The sequence below is a fragment of the Mastomys coucha genome, unplaced genomic scaffold, assembly GCF_008632895.1.
Source record: "Mastomys coucha isolate ucsf_1 unplaced genomic scaffold, UCSF_Mcou_1 pScaffold15, whole genome shotgun sequence".
Taxonomy (NCBI): Eukaryota; Metazoa; Chordata; class Mammalia; order Rodentia; family Muridae; genus Mastomys; species Mastomys coucha.
In genome coordinates, this window is record NW_022196897.1 from 56,635,752 (window position 1) to 56,651,540 (window position 15,789).

Consider the following 15,789-nt stretch of genomic DNA (forward strand, 5'->3'; position numbering starts at 1 on the left):
AGAAACAAGCTTATTCTGTAGTCTAAACTGGCCTTGACTTTGTGGGATCCTCTTTTATCAAACTCCCAAGTGCTGGGATTACAGTTGTACATTACTATACCTGGCTTGAGAGGAGCAAGGGAGGAGAGGGAGTGCAGGAGGGGGGGTGGGGGGAGGAATCCCCTGTCTCTGTCTGTTTCTCATTCTCTTTCTGAGATAGGGTCTATCTATGTGGCCTAAGCTGGCCTAGAAATTATGATTCTCCTGCCTATTACACGTTGCCTTTCAAATACAAATAAAACCACCAAGAAAAAGATAAAAGTTATAACTGAGAGATAACAGAATATTTGCATTTATTGGAGCTCTGTCCATTCAAGAGGAGGAAAAACCCATTTTAAGCCTAAAAAGAGAAAGACACTCAACCCTCCACACAGTGGCGGAAGAACAGCTGTCTGTAGGCACCTGTGTCTGTGTCCTTGGTACATCAGCCTCTGTATCCAAGACACAGAGCCTCTGCGCATGGGTTTCTCTTAACCCCAGCTCTGTGCTGGACTCTCTACAATTTCCCAATACAACAGAAGGGTCTCTTGTCTGCCAGGTCCAGTTAGAACCCCTGGGAAGAAGTGACCATCCTAGCTAGCAGCCAGTGTCTCTCTCTCTCAGCAAAGGGCAAGGAGATAGTCAAGGGGGACATCACAACAACATAAATGTCTCCGTTCCTGTTTGTCTTCCAAATATGGGTCATCTCCCTTCTCTATGCATAGTACAGTCACCAAATCAAGTGGCAACCATTGAGCCTCTCTCAGGGCAAGTTATTTTCATACATGGTCACATTAAGACTTAACATGCAGAGGTCATTGTTATTTTACCTACCAAAGTAATACTCTTTTTATAGCCTTTAAAACAGTTCGCCTGTCCTTTCTTCATTTTCTGAAAAAAAAAAAAAATGGTAAGGCAGGTTATGGTGTAGCCCAGGCTGGCCTTGATAATTTTGAAGTCCTGACCTTTCTGCCTCTACTCCCTAGGGCTGGGATGAAGCCTGGTGTGGTGGTACATGCCTCTGATGCCAAGTTCCAACATCTGGAGAGGCAAAGGCAGGCACGTCTCTATGAGTTTCAGGCCAGCTATGACCTTGTCTCAAAACAGACAAACAACAAAACAACACAAAAAAACAAATTTCCAAACAGACTTACGATAAACAAAAGCCAAGTGCTGAGATTATAGGTACCTACACACCCAGCTCCAGTACATTTTTCTATTAATAAATATTAATGTCTGGAACATTGGGCACTATAGATGTACACTGTTATACTGTTACTACAGGATTTCTATAGACCTGGCTGGCCCAGAGCTCAAGAGATTCAACTGCCTCTGCATCCCAAGTACTGGGATTAAAGGGTGTGTGCCTCCACCTGGCTCTGCTTTATCTTTTAATTTGATTTTGGGTCAGGGTTTCAGATAGTCCAGAATGTCCTTGAATTCCCTACATAGCTGAGGTTGACCTTGAACTTCTGACCTTCTTGGCTTTTCTTCTCAAGTGTTGGTTACAGCAGTTGCCACCTTGGGGGTGGGGGGTGGTTCTCCCCACCTTTTTGGAAAGGGCTGAGTCCTTTAAGACTTTGCAGCTGTACTTTCTGCAGTTCTCTCGTTTGTTTAATATTGAAACAAGAGCAATTTTAGAAAGTTTCTCAGCTCATGTTTTAGAATATTTTTGGGAAAAAGCATGACTATGCATTAAGGGTTTGGCCTACATTAATTCCTCTGCAAACTTGTCTTTTTTTTTTTTTTGATTTATATATTATTATAATCAGACGCACCAGAAGAGGGCATCAGATTTCATTATGGGTGGTTGTGAGCCACCATGTGGTTGCCAGGATTTGAACTCATGACCTTCGGAAGAGCAGACTGTGCTCTTACCTACTGAGCCATCTCACCAGCCCTGCAAACTTGTCTTATTTTGAAGGTACAAATGTAGTTCTCAGAATGTTGTGGTTGCTGTTATTATTATTATTACTAATAATATTATTTAATATCATTGTATGGCCCAGTCCTCCATCCCTTAAAAAAATTCCCAGGAAAGGTTCTTTATTTGCATCTATCAAGGCCCCAAAGATTTCTACCTAGCCTTATTTATACAGCAAATTAGCTTACCTAATTATTACCAAATAACTGCCAGGTTGCTATCAGTTGCTCCGCGGGACACCTGAGGCTTGTCCAGGGAAGAACACAAATGTGCTGCCTGCTGTGCATTGGGGCATGTGAATTACTCAAAGGTTGTTTCCTCTGCTAGTTCTTTCTTAACAGGCTGATAGAACAGGCTAAAAAAACAAACATTAAAGAGCTGGTACATACTAGAGACTCAAGGAGTGTTGTCCACTGTAATAATTCCCAGTTAGCAGTAATCAGACAGGTATTTGAGTGTTACAAGTAATGAGAAAGAAGACTAGTTCTTTGCCCTCAAAAAAACGTTACCAGCCACAGTGGTGGAACAGGCTCGTAATCCTGGCACTAAGGCAGGAGGCTCTGGTTTGAAGGTAGCCTGAGTTACAAAGTATTTCAGAACAAGCAACCCATTCCAACCCCCAAAGCTGCAGGAAAACTATCTGTTAGTAAGGCTGGGGGGAATGAGAATTTACTGCTCAAGACAGTTACTGAACGAATCAGAACCTTGTAATGTTTTAAATAGTTTTTCCCTACGTGTTTTGCCTGCATTGTGTGCCACTTGCATGCAGCGGCCTGAAGAGGGCGTTGGGTTCCCTGAAATTGGAGTTAAAGATTGTGAGCTGCTATCTGGGTGCCAGGGATCAAACCTGGGTCATCTGGAAGAGCAGCTGGTGCTTTTTTTTTTTTTTTAAATTAATCATTCCATTCGTTTACATCTCAAATGATATCCCGGTAACTTCCCGGTTACCCCTCCACCATCCTCCCTGACTCCTCAGCCCTCCCTCCTACCCTTTGCCTGTGTGAGTGTTCCTGCACCCACCCACGCTCTCCGGGTGTGCGCAGCTGATGCTCTTAACCATGGACTCATCTCTCCAGCAACCCTGGGGATGTAGCTCAGTTGGCAGTACTTACATGCATGATGCTCTAGGTTCAACTCTTGACGCTATAAACCAGGCACAGTGCAGTAATTCCAGCACTGCGAGATGGAGGTAGGAATTCAAGTTCATCCTAGTCTACACAGAATGCTTGAGGCCAGTCAGAGCCACAGGAGATGTCTTAAAACACATAAGGAAGCAAGCAAACCAATCAAAAATTCTCATGGAGTGGTGAATGGGTCCCAGTGGTTGGTCTCTCTGTCTCTCTCTCTCTCTCTCTGATCCGGACAGTGAGAAACAGTGATGGTGGATTCTGAAGAGATAATTTAAGGAGCTTGGTTGTTCTCTCCAGTAAAGTTTGGGTAAGAGGATAACAAGAGGGCCAAGGACATGACTCAGCAAAGAAAGGTGCTTGTTGCCAAACCTGATGACTTGAGTTTAATCCTCAGGAAACCACATGATAAAGGAGAACCAACTTCCACAAGGTGTGCTATCTGACTACATGTGTATCAGAGGACTTCTACTCAAACAGATAAATTGAATGTAATTTTGTTGTTGTTGTTGTTTTGGTTTTTCGAGACAGGGTTTCTCTGTGTAGCACTGGCTGTCCTGGAAAACTCACTCTGTAGACTAGGCTGGCCTCAAACTCAGAAATCCGCCTGCCTCTGCCTCCCAAGTGCTGGGATTAAAGGTGTACACCACCACCGCCTGGCTTGAATGTTACTTTTTTTTTAAAATTTATTTTATTTATTTTATGTGTATGAGTACACTGTAGCTGTACAGATGGCTGTGAGCCATCATGTGGCTGCTGGGAATTGAACTCAGGACCTCTGCCTGCTGTCTTCAGATGCACCAGAAGAGGGTGTCAGATCTCATTACAGGTGGTTGTGAGCCACCATATGGTTGCTGGGATCCAAACTCAGGACCTTCAGAAGAGCAGTCAGTGCTCTTACCCACTGAGCCATCTCACCAGCCAAAATATAATTTTTAAAAAGACAAAACAAAACCCCCCAAAACCAAACCAAACTTACTTTTAATGTGGGCAGTGGTGGGCACCCCTTTATTCCCAGCACTCAGGAGGCAGAGACAAGCAGATCTCTTTGTGAGTTCCAGGCCAGCCTGGTCTACAGAGTGAGTTCCACAGAGAAACCTTGTCTCAAAAAGTAAAAACCAAACCAAACCAAACCAAACAAACAAATCAAATCAAGACAAAAAAAGAAAATATCTTACCTTTTTTTTTTTTTTTTAAAGATTTGTTCATTTATTGTATGTAAGTACACTGTACCTGTCTTCAGGCACTCCAGAAGAGGGAGTCAGATCTCATTACAGGTGGTTGTGAGCCACCATGTGGTTGCTGGGATTTGAACTCTGGACCTTTGGAAGAACAGTCGGTGCTCTTAACCACTGAGCCACCTCACGAGCCCATATCTTACCTTTTAAAAGAATTTATTTTAGGAGATTCACCTGGAAGTAGTATGAGGCTAAAAACTGACTTAGAGAAGTATTTAGGAGGCAGTTTCAATAATAGCAGGAATCCAGTAGTAATTAAGTTTCTGATAACAGCCATCAACAGGCATCTGAAGACCAGATATAGATGCCTAAAAATACATCTGATAGATATTGTGTGTAATTCCTATGTTCCAGGCAAGTAAAGAAAACAACCCACTTTTCTTTTTTTTCTTTTAATTTATTCTTTGCTCATATATTACATCCCGACTGCCGAAAAATCGCTTTTATTAAAAGGTTGTCTTTGCGCTCAGTTCTTGTGTAAGTAGTTGTTAGTTTTGTAAGTTGGTAGCTGAGCTGGAGAAATGGCTCAGGGGTTAAGAGCAAATCCCAGCTCACAACTATCGGTAATGAGATCTGACGCCCTCTTCTGGTGTGTCTGACGACAGCTACAGTGCACTTACATATAATAAATAAATCTTAAAAAAAAAAAAGGAAAGAAAAAGAAAGCAAGTTGGGTGCCAACAGGTAGAGAGAGACCACAGCAGGAGAGCCCCAGCTTGGTAGGTGGAGGTGGAGGTGGTGGCGGTGGAGGTGGGGGAGCCGGCGAGGGGCGGGGCTTGGCCTGAGGGCGTGAGCAGGGGCGGGGACCGCGCAGAAGTGTTCTGCGGCGCCGGCTATCGCGAGAGTTGGGCGGGCCGAGCCCTCGCAGCAGTCAATTCCCCCACCCTCCCGGGAGGAGCCCAGGGCCCAGGACTCTCCAAATTCTGAGCTCTCATCATGGCGGCGGCGGCGGCCGCGGCGGCCGTCGGGGGCCCGCAGCCGTCCCAGCCGGAGGTGCCGGCGCAGGGGCCGGCCTTAGACAAGGCAGCCACGGCCGCGCACCTGAAAGCCGCTCTCAGCCGGCCGGATAACCGTGCGGGCGCCGAGGAGCTGCAGGCGCTGCTGGAACGGGTGCTGAACGCAGAGCGGCCGCTGGCCGGGGCTGCGGGCGGCGAGGAGGCGGCGGGCGGCGGCGGCCCGGGCGAGGCCGAGGAGGACGCCCTGGAGTGGTGTAAGTGCCTTCTGGCCGGCGGCAGCGGCTACGACGAGTTCTGCGCGGCTGTGCGGGCCTACGACCCCGCGGCGCTCTGCGGCCTGGTCTGGACGGCCAACTTCGTGGCCTACCGCTGCCGGACGTGCGGCATCTCCCCCTGCATGTCGCTGTGCGCGGAGTGCTTCCACCAGGGCGACCACACGGGACACGACTTCAACATGTTCCGCAGCCAGGCCGGGGGCGCCTGCGACTGCGGGGACAGCAACGTAATGCGGGAGAGTGGGTGAGTGGAGCCCCGGAGAGGAGACCCCGGAGAGGGCCGTGTGGTCTTGCGGGGTCGGGGGAGACCTGGGGGGAGATCTGGGTAGGCGACCCGCATCTGTTAAGGGAAGCTTGGGGGAGAGCGCGGACACAGGGGGTTGGAGGTGGCTGCGAGCTGTCACTGGTGGGAAGGGGGTGGGGAAGAGAGGAGAGCATGTGCAGGGAGCCAGGCTGAGAATGTTCGAGGAGGTCAGGGTGGGCGAGTGATGGGGAGAAGGGTTCATTCAGCGTGGGGAGGCGGGCGAGAGGGCAGGGAGGAGGAGCGGATGCTTGGGGGAATCGGGTGTGGAGCTGTCAGTTGTGTACTTGTTGCGAAAGGGTGTACAGCTGCCTGCCTGGTCCTGGGGAAGAGCCTAAGAAGTGATTTAGATTGACTGGGAGGGAGTGATTTGGGATCTGAATTGGGTCCATTGGGTCATTGGATGATGAGGGCCAGGGAGAGCGTCTTATAGCTTCAGGTTATGACCCTTGGGTGGGGGGTGGAGGGAGCGTCTGAACTGTGTCTGTGTGCCTGTCTGTATGAGGGACGGAGCTCTGGAGCTATTGGGGTTGAGGGAGGAGGGAAGGGGAGGGGCTTGCATAAAAAAGGGACTGTTGAGCTGTCAGTGGAGTATGTGCTGTGCTGGAGTGACCGAGAATTGGGCTCCCCGGAGCAGTCAGATATAGAATACCCCTTACACCAGAAGGAGGAGGGAATCACTGAGCGGATTAGGAATCAAGTGCTGGGTTGTGTCTAGTTAAGGGCGCCTTATTCGTTAATACAAGAACATCCGTCTAAAAGGAGACAGACACTCGACAAATGCGTCTTTGAGAAACGCATTGATGTGTGCAGTGCACCTGGTGTGCCATGGCACCTGTGCCTTAATCCACTTACACTACATACCTTGAATAGGAGTTAGAGGCTGGAGAGGAGGTTTCTGAGCAGACGGATTAAGAGAAAGGATTCAGGAAGTTAGCAAGACCCTGCAAATAATAATAATAATAATAATAATAATAATAATAATAATAATAATAATAATAATAATAATCAGGGCTAGCAATTAGAGCTGGATTTTTTGCTTTACCTTTAGCATTTTAATATTTATATATTATTGAATATAAAAGCCAAAATAATCTATAGTGAAAAAATTCCTTCCTTTCTGGTCGCCCGTCTGCCAGTTCCTTTTCACTGCTTTTAGTTTCTCTCAGTCCAAAGCAAGCAGCAATAAGTGTTTCCTCCTCCTGCAGTCTCTTTTCAGAAAAAGGTAACATTGTTGTACATCTTCACTCAAATGCCAGGTCTTGATTCTGTAGTGTAAAAAGGACTATACAATGTTCCATGAGTTTGCTGCCCTTGATTTAATAATGCCATTTTATGGGCATGAAGAGGCCTAGTATAAAATAAAAACCTTGGTGTGCCTGTTTTCTCTCACCTGTAGAAGAATGTCACTGGGGTAAACTTACAAAAGTGGGACTTAAAAATTGTTCTTCCTGAGGCTTGTAATAATTACTATATGGAATGGCCTGTTTCCCAGTAGCTTCTTTAACAGTGTTGTTAAAACTTTACATTTTTTTGTTTGGTGGAAGTGGTCAAATTTTAGCTGTTTTACATAATTTAACTTATAATCTTTAACAGTTTTGAGATACTTACTGCTGTTATTCCCACTGGAAAGGAAAACAAGGCACAGATTTTTAAAACTTGATAAAGATCACCCAGATGGTAAGCTAGGCTTGCTGACTATAATTGCTGACCTCTCAGCCACTTCCCCTACTGCCTGTGTTAAACTGCATTCTTTAATTTGTTTTGGGGCATTTGCCTGGGGTGTTGGGCATACTAAGAATTGGGAGGCAGAGGCAGGCGGATTTCTGAGTTCGAGGCCAGCCTGGTCTACAGAGTGAGTTCCAGGACAGCCAAGGCTACACAGAGAAACCCGTCTAGAAAAAAACAACAAACAAACAAACAAACAAAAGAATGTGCTATTCTACTTTCTTATACCTTCAATCCCTATTGAATCAATACTATTCTTACTGGTTTTTCTGTTCAGTACTGTTTTGACTTTTTGATTTTAAATGCTGTTTTAAAACCTCCAATTGAAAAAAATAAATTTTCATTATTGCATGTATTTGTATTTTGTGTGTGTGTGAGTGTGTGTGTGTGTGTGTGTGTGTGTGTGTGTGTGTGTGTGTGTAGGTCAGGAGCCAAGTTTGTGGAGTCAGCTCTCTCCTTATACCATTATGAGGGCTCTGGAGACCAAATTTAGGTAGTTGAGCTTGTATAGCAAGCTCTTTTCATGCTGAGCCATCCTGCTGGCACATCATCCTCCTTTTAAAAAGAGGGATGTCAAGTCATGGATGACTTAGAGCAGTCTTTTTCAGATACTGAGACATTTTTACTTCTTGTTCTAGGTTAGCATTCAGGGGAACTAATAATGAAAGAAATAATGTTGGGTCTTCTCTGGAATTTGGAACAAAGTAGTAATTATCAATTTTTTTCTGGATGAAGTGCAGATCTGGCATTTTAAAATTATGCTTCATTGTGGAAGTGGAAATAATGTTAGTAAGGTTCCTGAAACTTGCTGTATAGACCATGCTGGCTTTGAACTTTCAGTGATCCTCTTGCTTCTGACTTTCAAGTGTTGTAATTATAGGTGTGAGTCACCATGTTGAGGACCTTGTCCTCCACCCCCTCTTCTTTTTTGAGACAGGGTCTTAATGTCTAATCCCAGCTGCCTGTGAATTCAGTCTTCTTCCTGCCTCATTCCTCCAGATGCTGGGATTACCGGTGTGAGTCATTTTGTCCAACTTCTAATAAGTTTGTTTGTTTATTTATTTATTTATTTATTTATTAAGGATACAAACACAGATTTAAGGCATCCATTCTGTAGCTAGGTCCATGTATTTGTATTGAGATTTCAGGGAATTTATTTTCCCCATGGTAGGAGTTGTATGTGAATTGACTTAATATTTACTGATTTAATTGTTGTCTTGGAGAAACAGAACTCTTGCCTGTATGTTCCAGGAATTGCCATGTCCAGTTTCGTGGACAAGACTGAACAGTGAACAGTATTGGACCATGGGATTATTCTGAGATTTTTACAATTTAACAGCTTAGGTGAAATTTGGTCTGAATACCTACTCTCTTGCCTCTAGAGGGACAGATAGTTATGGCCAGGGTTATAGACTAAGACACAGCTTCTGGAACTGTTTTAGGACTAGAAAGCAACGAGTCAGAACTGTGTTCCAGGTGGGCAGACCTGTGTTACCCTGGAAACAGTCCCTAAAGGTTGCTGAAAACTGAGAATGTGTGTATTTTGGAGTTGCTCTTTCCATTAGCATAAAGTGTGTCCACACCACTGGTTATGCAGTTTCAGAAAGATTCCATTTCCCTGTATTGATCAATTGCAGTGCTGGGGATTGAACCCTGGGCCTTATTTGTTAATAGGAATATGCTCTATCCCAGAGCTATGCTTTATCCCTTGTGTCTGTGTACTTAATAAAGGAAGAAATCCTGGTGTGCCTTCATCCTTTTCTATGTGTCTGACTGTTGTGGTCAGATGTTGTGTGACTACAGATGATCTATTATAATGGCATTAGCATTTCATTTACAAATTTGCAATTATAGAAAGAAATATGGGATTTTTTTTTTTTTTTGGGCAGGGTTTTCTACTTACCTTTGGCTGACTGTCCTAAAAAACAAAACAGAACAAAACAAAACAAAAACCCCACTCTGTAGACAAAGTTGGCCTTGAACTCACAGAGCTCTTCCTGCCTTTGCCTCCTGAGTGCTGGGATAAAGAAGTGCCACTACTTCAACTGGTTTTGATTTAGTAGCATTACTATTTTAAATGTAATAGTAGAATTAGCAGATATATGAAATGAAGAGAGAGAATAATTGAGAACTCATTTGTGAGATGATATCACAAAGGATATGGGACTGTTTTTATACTTTTAATAACGGTAATCCTGGGCTGGGGAGATGATGGCTCAGTGCTTAAGAGTAATTATAGCTCTTGCAGCGAACTTGGGTTCGGTTTCCAGCACCTACATGATGACTTCCAACCACTGTAACTCTAGTTCCAGGGGATCCAGCATTCTCCTCTAGTCTCTGGGGGTATTGCACACATGTGTACATATATATACAAGCAAAATGCATATGCTTAAAGTAAAAATAAAAATAAAATAGAAAAAAATCTTGAAAAGAAAAACAATGTATAACAATATATTTTTATCTATGGTGCTGGCAGTTGAAGTACATATGCTTTCCACATGCGCAAGAGTCATTGTAGAGTACATGTAATTGTCATCATAATGGTTGACGGGTGAGTGAGCTTAAAAACAAGACAAAAAAAGCAAAATTGTGAGGAAAAATGTAGAATAAATTCTGACTGGCTAGTTTTAGGCTGTGATGGGATACTAAACAGAACTGTGATTTTACACATGCCTTTAATTTTGATGTATTTTGACTATTCTTAATATATTATAAATTACATATAATTTTTTTGCCACTTTGCTTACTTTCTCCTAGATTTTAAGGTTCTTAAAAGGGGGGGGCACCCTAGAGAATAGATACATTCAGTAGATGCTTCCTAAATATTAAATTGGGCTGATAGTATCTAAAAAGTTGTCCTAAGATTGCATTGCTTTATTATTCAGGAGTTAGCCTTGATTATGAGATTCATCGCAGCTGTTTTCAGAGAGTTTAGGGTAGTTTTCCCCACTACCCTATGTCAAAATGTCTAAAGCAGTAATTATTGGTTATAAAAGAAAAATGAGTGGATAAAATAAAAAGGTCAAGGTCCATTTCCCAATAAGGGATTTCTCTCATTTTCAATTGACCGTAATTTTGTACTTAAAGATGTTAACAAGAACCGACTAGTATGTCTAGCTATTTTGTTGGGATATTTAGGTAGTTTGCTTTATGACTGTGCTTAAGTGGAGACGGTGAATATCTGGTTAACACTCTTTTTTTTTTTTTTTTAAGGATTTATTTATTAATTATATGTAAGTACACTGTAGCTGTCTTCAGACTTCTTGCTCTGGCCCCACTTGTTCGCTGTAGCTGTCTTTAGACACACCGGAAGAGGGCATCAGATCTCATTAGGGATGGTTGTGAGCCACCATGTGTTTGCTGGGATTTGAACTCATGACCTTAGGAAGAGCAGTTGGCGCTCTTAACCACTGAGCCATCTCTCCAGCCCCATTAACACTCTTTTTTGTTCACTTTTTTCTTCAACATGTATTGGACAATGTCCATAGTAGCACATAGTGCATTTTCTTTTCTGTTTTATTCTATGTATATGAGTGTTTTGCTTGAATACATGTGTGTGAACCACCTGCATGCCTGATGCTAGAAGAGGGCCTTGAATCCCTGGAACTGGAGTTACAGATGGTTTTGAATCACCAGGTAGGCTGGGAATTGACCTGGGTCTACTGGAAAAGCAGTCAGTGCTCTGAAGCACAGACTAGCCTTGAACTCACCTGCCCTTGCTGCCTAAGTGCTGAGATTAAAGATATGCATCATCACTCTCACATTTTTAAGAAAGTTACTTTTCATTCCACTGCATTTTTGGGGGGCTGTTACAAATACCATTGTAGTCAATATTGCGGTATAGTTTATTTCAAAGAAATTAATTTATAGTCTTCTCAGTGTATGAGTTGCTTTCTTTCCATCCTGGCCCACATAATGTATAATATTTTAATATTTGGTTTTCATAGATATTTTTATTTTCACACAGAAAGCAGTGGTAGCAGTCTATTCTTGGGTTCTGTATAGCCCTTCCCCCTTTCCAGCTTGGCAGTGTGACTTTTCCTGCAAGCTATGGATTTTGTACCTGAAATGTTGCTTTTCCATTGATGGTAGATGTCATCATGTTATTACCATTGGTCCCAGGAACTTCTTCTAGCTAGGCCAGGGCTCCTCCTTTTTTGAGTTAACCTGTTGAAGTTAGTGGTGGTACATGTCCATGCTGTAGGGAACTCCTATCTTGAGGCACAGAATTAGTTTGTCATTAGTTTATTAGTGTCACTGGGTATCATTCTTTTTTATGAACTATTGTTTTATTTTTATTTTTTATTTTTTGGTTTTTCGAGATAGAATTTCTCTGTGTGTAGCCCTGGCTGTCCTGGATCTCACTGTGTAGACCAGGCTGGCCTCAAACTCAGAAATCTGCCTGCCTCTGCCTCCCAAGTGCTGGGATTAAAGGCATGTGCCACCACTGCCCGGCATGAACTATTGGTGTATGACTTTGTGGCTTTTGGTCTTTTGTTGTCCTGTGCTCTGGGGAAATTAAAATTGCATAGTGTCCTTTTCCCTTTCCTTTTGCTGCCTTCTTGGTACCAAGGTTTGTTCTTTAGATTTGTGTCTACTTGGTCCTTCCCATTGTCTGTTACCATCAGAGTCTAGGGCCTTTGTCACATCATGCCCTATTCTATAAGGTACCGTTATCCTGCCTGTCTCAGTATGATATCCACCTACATGCCAATCTGTCTGCCTTTCCCTTGTGCTGGTAGGCTCCTCTCCCTTATCTTTACTGCACTTTTTCATTCCTATCCTTGAAGAAGCTCAATGTGAGTTTTTTTTAATTAGATATTTTCTTTCTTTCTTTCTTTCTTTTTTTTTGGTTTTTTGAGACAGGGTTTCTCTGTGTAGTCCTGGCTGTCCTGGAACTCACTCTGTAAACCAGGCTGGCTTTGAACTCAGAAATCTGCCTGCCTCTGCCTCCCAAGCATTGGGATTAAAGGCGTGTGCCACCACTGGCTTTTCTTTCTTTCTTTCTTTAAAGATTTATTTATTATTATAAATAAGTATACTGTAGCTATCTTGAGACACCAGAAGAGGGCATCAGATCTCATTACAGGTGGTTGTGAGCCACCATGTGATTGCTGGGATCTGAACTCAGGACCTTTGGTAGAGCAGTCAGTGCTCTTACCCGCTGAGCCATCTCACCAGCCCCCTAGATATTTTCTTTATTTACATGTCATACATATCTTCTTTCCCAGGTTTCCTTCCGAAAAAAATAAAAAACCAAAACCAAAACAAACCCATTCCCTCCCCTCTCCCCCCTCCCCCTGCTTACCACCCCATCCTCTCCTGCTTACTGGCTCTGGCATTCCCTTACACTGGGGCGTAGAACCTTCACAGGGCCAAGGGCCTCTTCTCCCACTGATGACCGACTTAGCCATCCTCTGCTATACATATGCTGCTGGAGCCATTAGTCCCACCATGTCCCTGGGAGCTCTGAGGGTACTAGTTAGTTCATGTTGTTGTTTGTCCTAAGGGGCTGCAAGCCCTTCAGCTCCTTGGGTCCTTTCTCTAGCTCCTTCATTGGGGACCCTGTGCTCAGTCCAATGGATGGCTGTGAGCCTCTACTTCAGTATTAGTGTGTACTGTCAGAGCCTTTCAGGAGACAGCTATCCAGAAGATGCTCCAACATGTAATAAGGACACATGCTCCACTATGTTCATAGCAGCCTGGGAACAACTCAGATGTCCCTCAACAGAGGAATGGATATAGAAAATGTGGTACATCTACACAATGGAGTACTACTCAGCTATTAAAAACAATGAATTTATGAAATTCTTAGGGAAATGGATGGATCTGGAGAATATCATCTTGAGTGAGGTAACCCAATCACAAAAGAACACACATGGTATGCACTCTCTGATAAGTGGATATTAGCCCAGAAGATCGGAATACGCAAAGTACAATCCACAAACACAAGAAACTCAAGAAGAGGGAAGACCAAAATGTGAATACTTCATTCCTTCATAAAAGGGGGAACAAAATACCCATGAAAGGATTTGCAGAGACTAACTATGGAACAGAGACTGAAGGAAGCACAATCCAGAGAGTGCTCCACCTGGGAATCCGTCCCATAGTCAGTCATCAAATCCAGACACTATTGTGGATGCCAGCAAGTGCTGGCTGACAGGAGCCTGATATAGCTGTCTCCTGAGAGGCTCTGACAGTACCTGACTCAATGTGAGTTTTAATTCCACAATGAGTATAACACATATGTGAAGCTGTGACACAGTCTGTGAACTTTTTTTTTTTTAAGATTTATTTATTGGGCTAGAGAGATGGCTCAGCGGTTAAGAGCACTGATTGCTCTTCCGAAGGTCCTGAGTTCAAATTCCAGCAACCACATGGTGGCTCACAACCATCCATAATGAGACCTGATGCCCCTTTCAGGTGTGTCTGAAGACAACTACAGTGTACTTACGTATAATAAACAAATAAATTTAAAAAAGAAAAAGATTTATTTATTTACTATTATATGTAAGTACACTGTAGCTGTCTTTAAACACACCAGAAGAGGGCATCAGATCTCATTACAGATGGTTGTGAGCCACTATGTGGTTGCTGGAATTTGAACTCAGGACCTTTGGAAGAACAGTAAGTGCTCTTAATCACTGAGCCATCTCTCCAGCCCCAGTCTGAACTTTATGACCTAACAGTTTCTATTTATCCTTAGCTTATACTTCTTCAAGTAATGACCTTTCAAAACAGATTTCATAATAAAGACAGTTTTGCTCTCCCATTTATATCCTATTTACACATACTGACATTTAAGCAAATTAGTTTTTTTTAAAGTTTTTTTGTTTTTTGGGTTTTTAAAAAAAAGATTGATTTATTTATTATATGTAACTACACTGTCTTCAGACATTCTAGAAGAGGGAGTCAGATCTTGTTACAGATGGTTGTGAGCCACCATGTGGTTGCTGGGATTTGAACTCAGGACCTTCAGAAGAGCAGTCAGTGCTCTTAACCACTGAGCTATCTCTCCAGTCCAAGCAAATTAGTTAATTGTGTTATACAATATGGTTGTTGGTAGAAAGTATTAGAATTATTATTATTACTTTTTTTCAAAACAGGGTTACATTGTACATCTGGCTATCCTGAACTTACTGTGTAGACTAGACTAAGTTCTCCTGCCTCTGCCCTTTTGTTTTTTGTTTTGTTTTGTTTTTTTGAGACAGGATTTCTCTGTATAGCCCTGGATGTCCTGGAACTCACTCTGTAGACTAGTCTGGCCTCGAACTCAGAAATCTGCCTGCCTCTGCCTCCCAAGTGCTGGGATTAAAGGCGTGCATCACCACTGCCCCACACATGTCTGATTTATCTAGGGCAGAAGTTAATATTTCAGGTGTTTTGTAGGATTTCTTAAATTCTTTTTTATTAATAAGGTATGTTTTTGGAGTAAATAGTATCATTAGAGTGGCTTCTTTGTTTCTATTACAGTTAAGTGGTAGCTTCCCCCCCCCCGCCCCCACTTTTCAAGATAAGGTTTTTCTTTGTAACTTGGGAGGTTCTGGAACTCACAGGCTGGCCTTGAACTTACAGAGATCCACCTGTCTCTTCCAACTGCTGGGATTAAAGATGTGTACCATCATCCTGTAGTTAAGTGGTGTTTTGATTAAAATATATTGAGGAAAATGTGATAGTGCCTGTCCTCCTGGAAAACAAATATATTTTTTTAATGATATAATAAATTCCTTTAATTATGTATATTTTTGTAGTACAGTCTTATGTGTGAAATTCATCTTCCTTTCCCTTCTCTCCATGAATCTAAGACCTTAATGCTAAGAATTCTACCACTTGGTTATATCCCCAATTCTATGAGCCAGTCACCTAAGGATATTGTATTAGTCAGGGTTCTCTAGAATCACAGAAGTTATGGTAGTCTCTATGTAGTAAAGGAATTTATTGATGACTGTAGTCCAACTCCCAACAATTAACTCCCAACAATGGTCGGCAGCAGCTGTGAATGGAAGTCTGAGGATCCAGCAGTTGCTCAGTCACACAGGGCAAGCAGATGAAGCAGAGCCAACTTTCCTTTCTTACATAGGTCTCCAGCAAAAGGTGTGGCCCAGGTTAAAGGTGTGTTACCACACCTTTAACCCCAGGTGACCCTGTTTGAACTCTTAGATCTTCCAGTCTTTTTTTTTTTTTTAAAGATTTATTTTATTTATTTTATGTGTATGAGTACA

The 15,789-nt window shown here is 42.9% G+C and overlaps 1 protein-coding gene across 1 annotated transcript in view; it reads left to right on the forward strand.

The window, feature by feature from the left end:
- Positions 1-5,172: 5,172 nt before the first annotated feature.
- Ubr3 (ubiquitin protein ligase E3 component n-recognin 3) overlaps positions 5,173-15,789 on the forward strand; it is a 140,578-nt gene continuing 129,961 nt past the window's right edge. Inside the window, exon 1 of the mRNA XM_031370552.1 lies at positions 5,173-5,782. Within this exon, the coding sequence (XP_031226412.1) occupies positions 5,244-5,782 (539 nt within the window). The 5' untranslated portion in view covers positions 5,173-5,243. The remainder of the gene's footprint in view (positions 5,783-15,789) is intronic.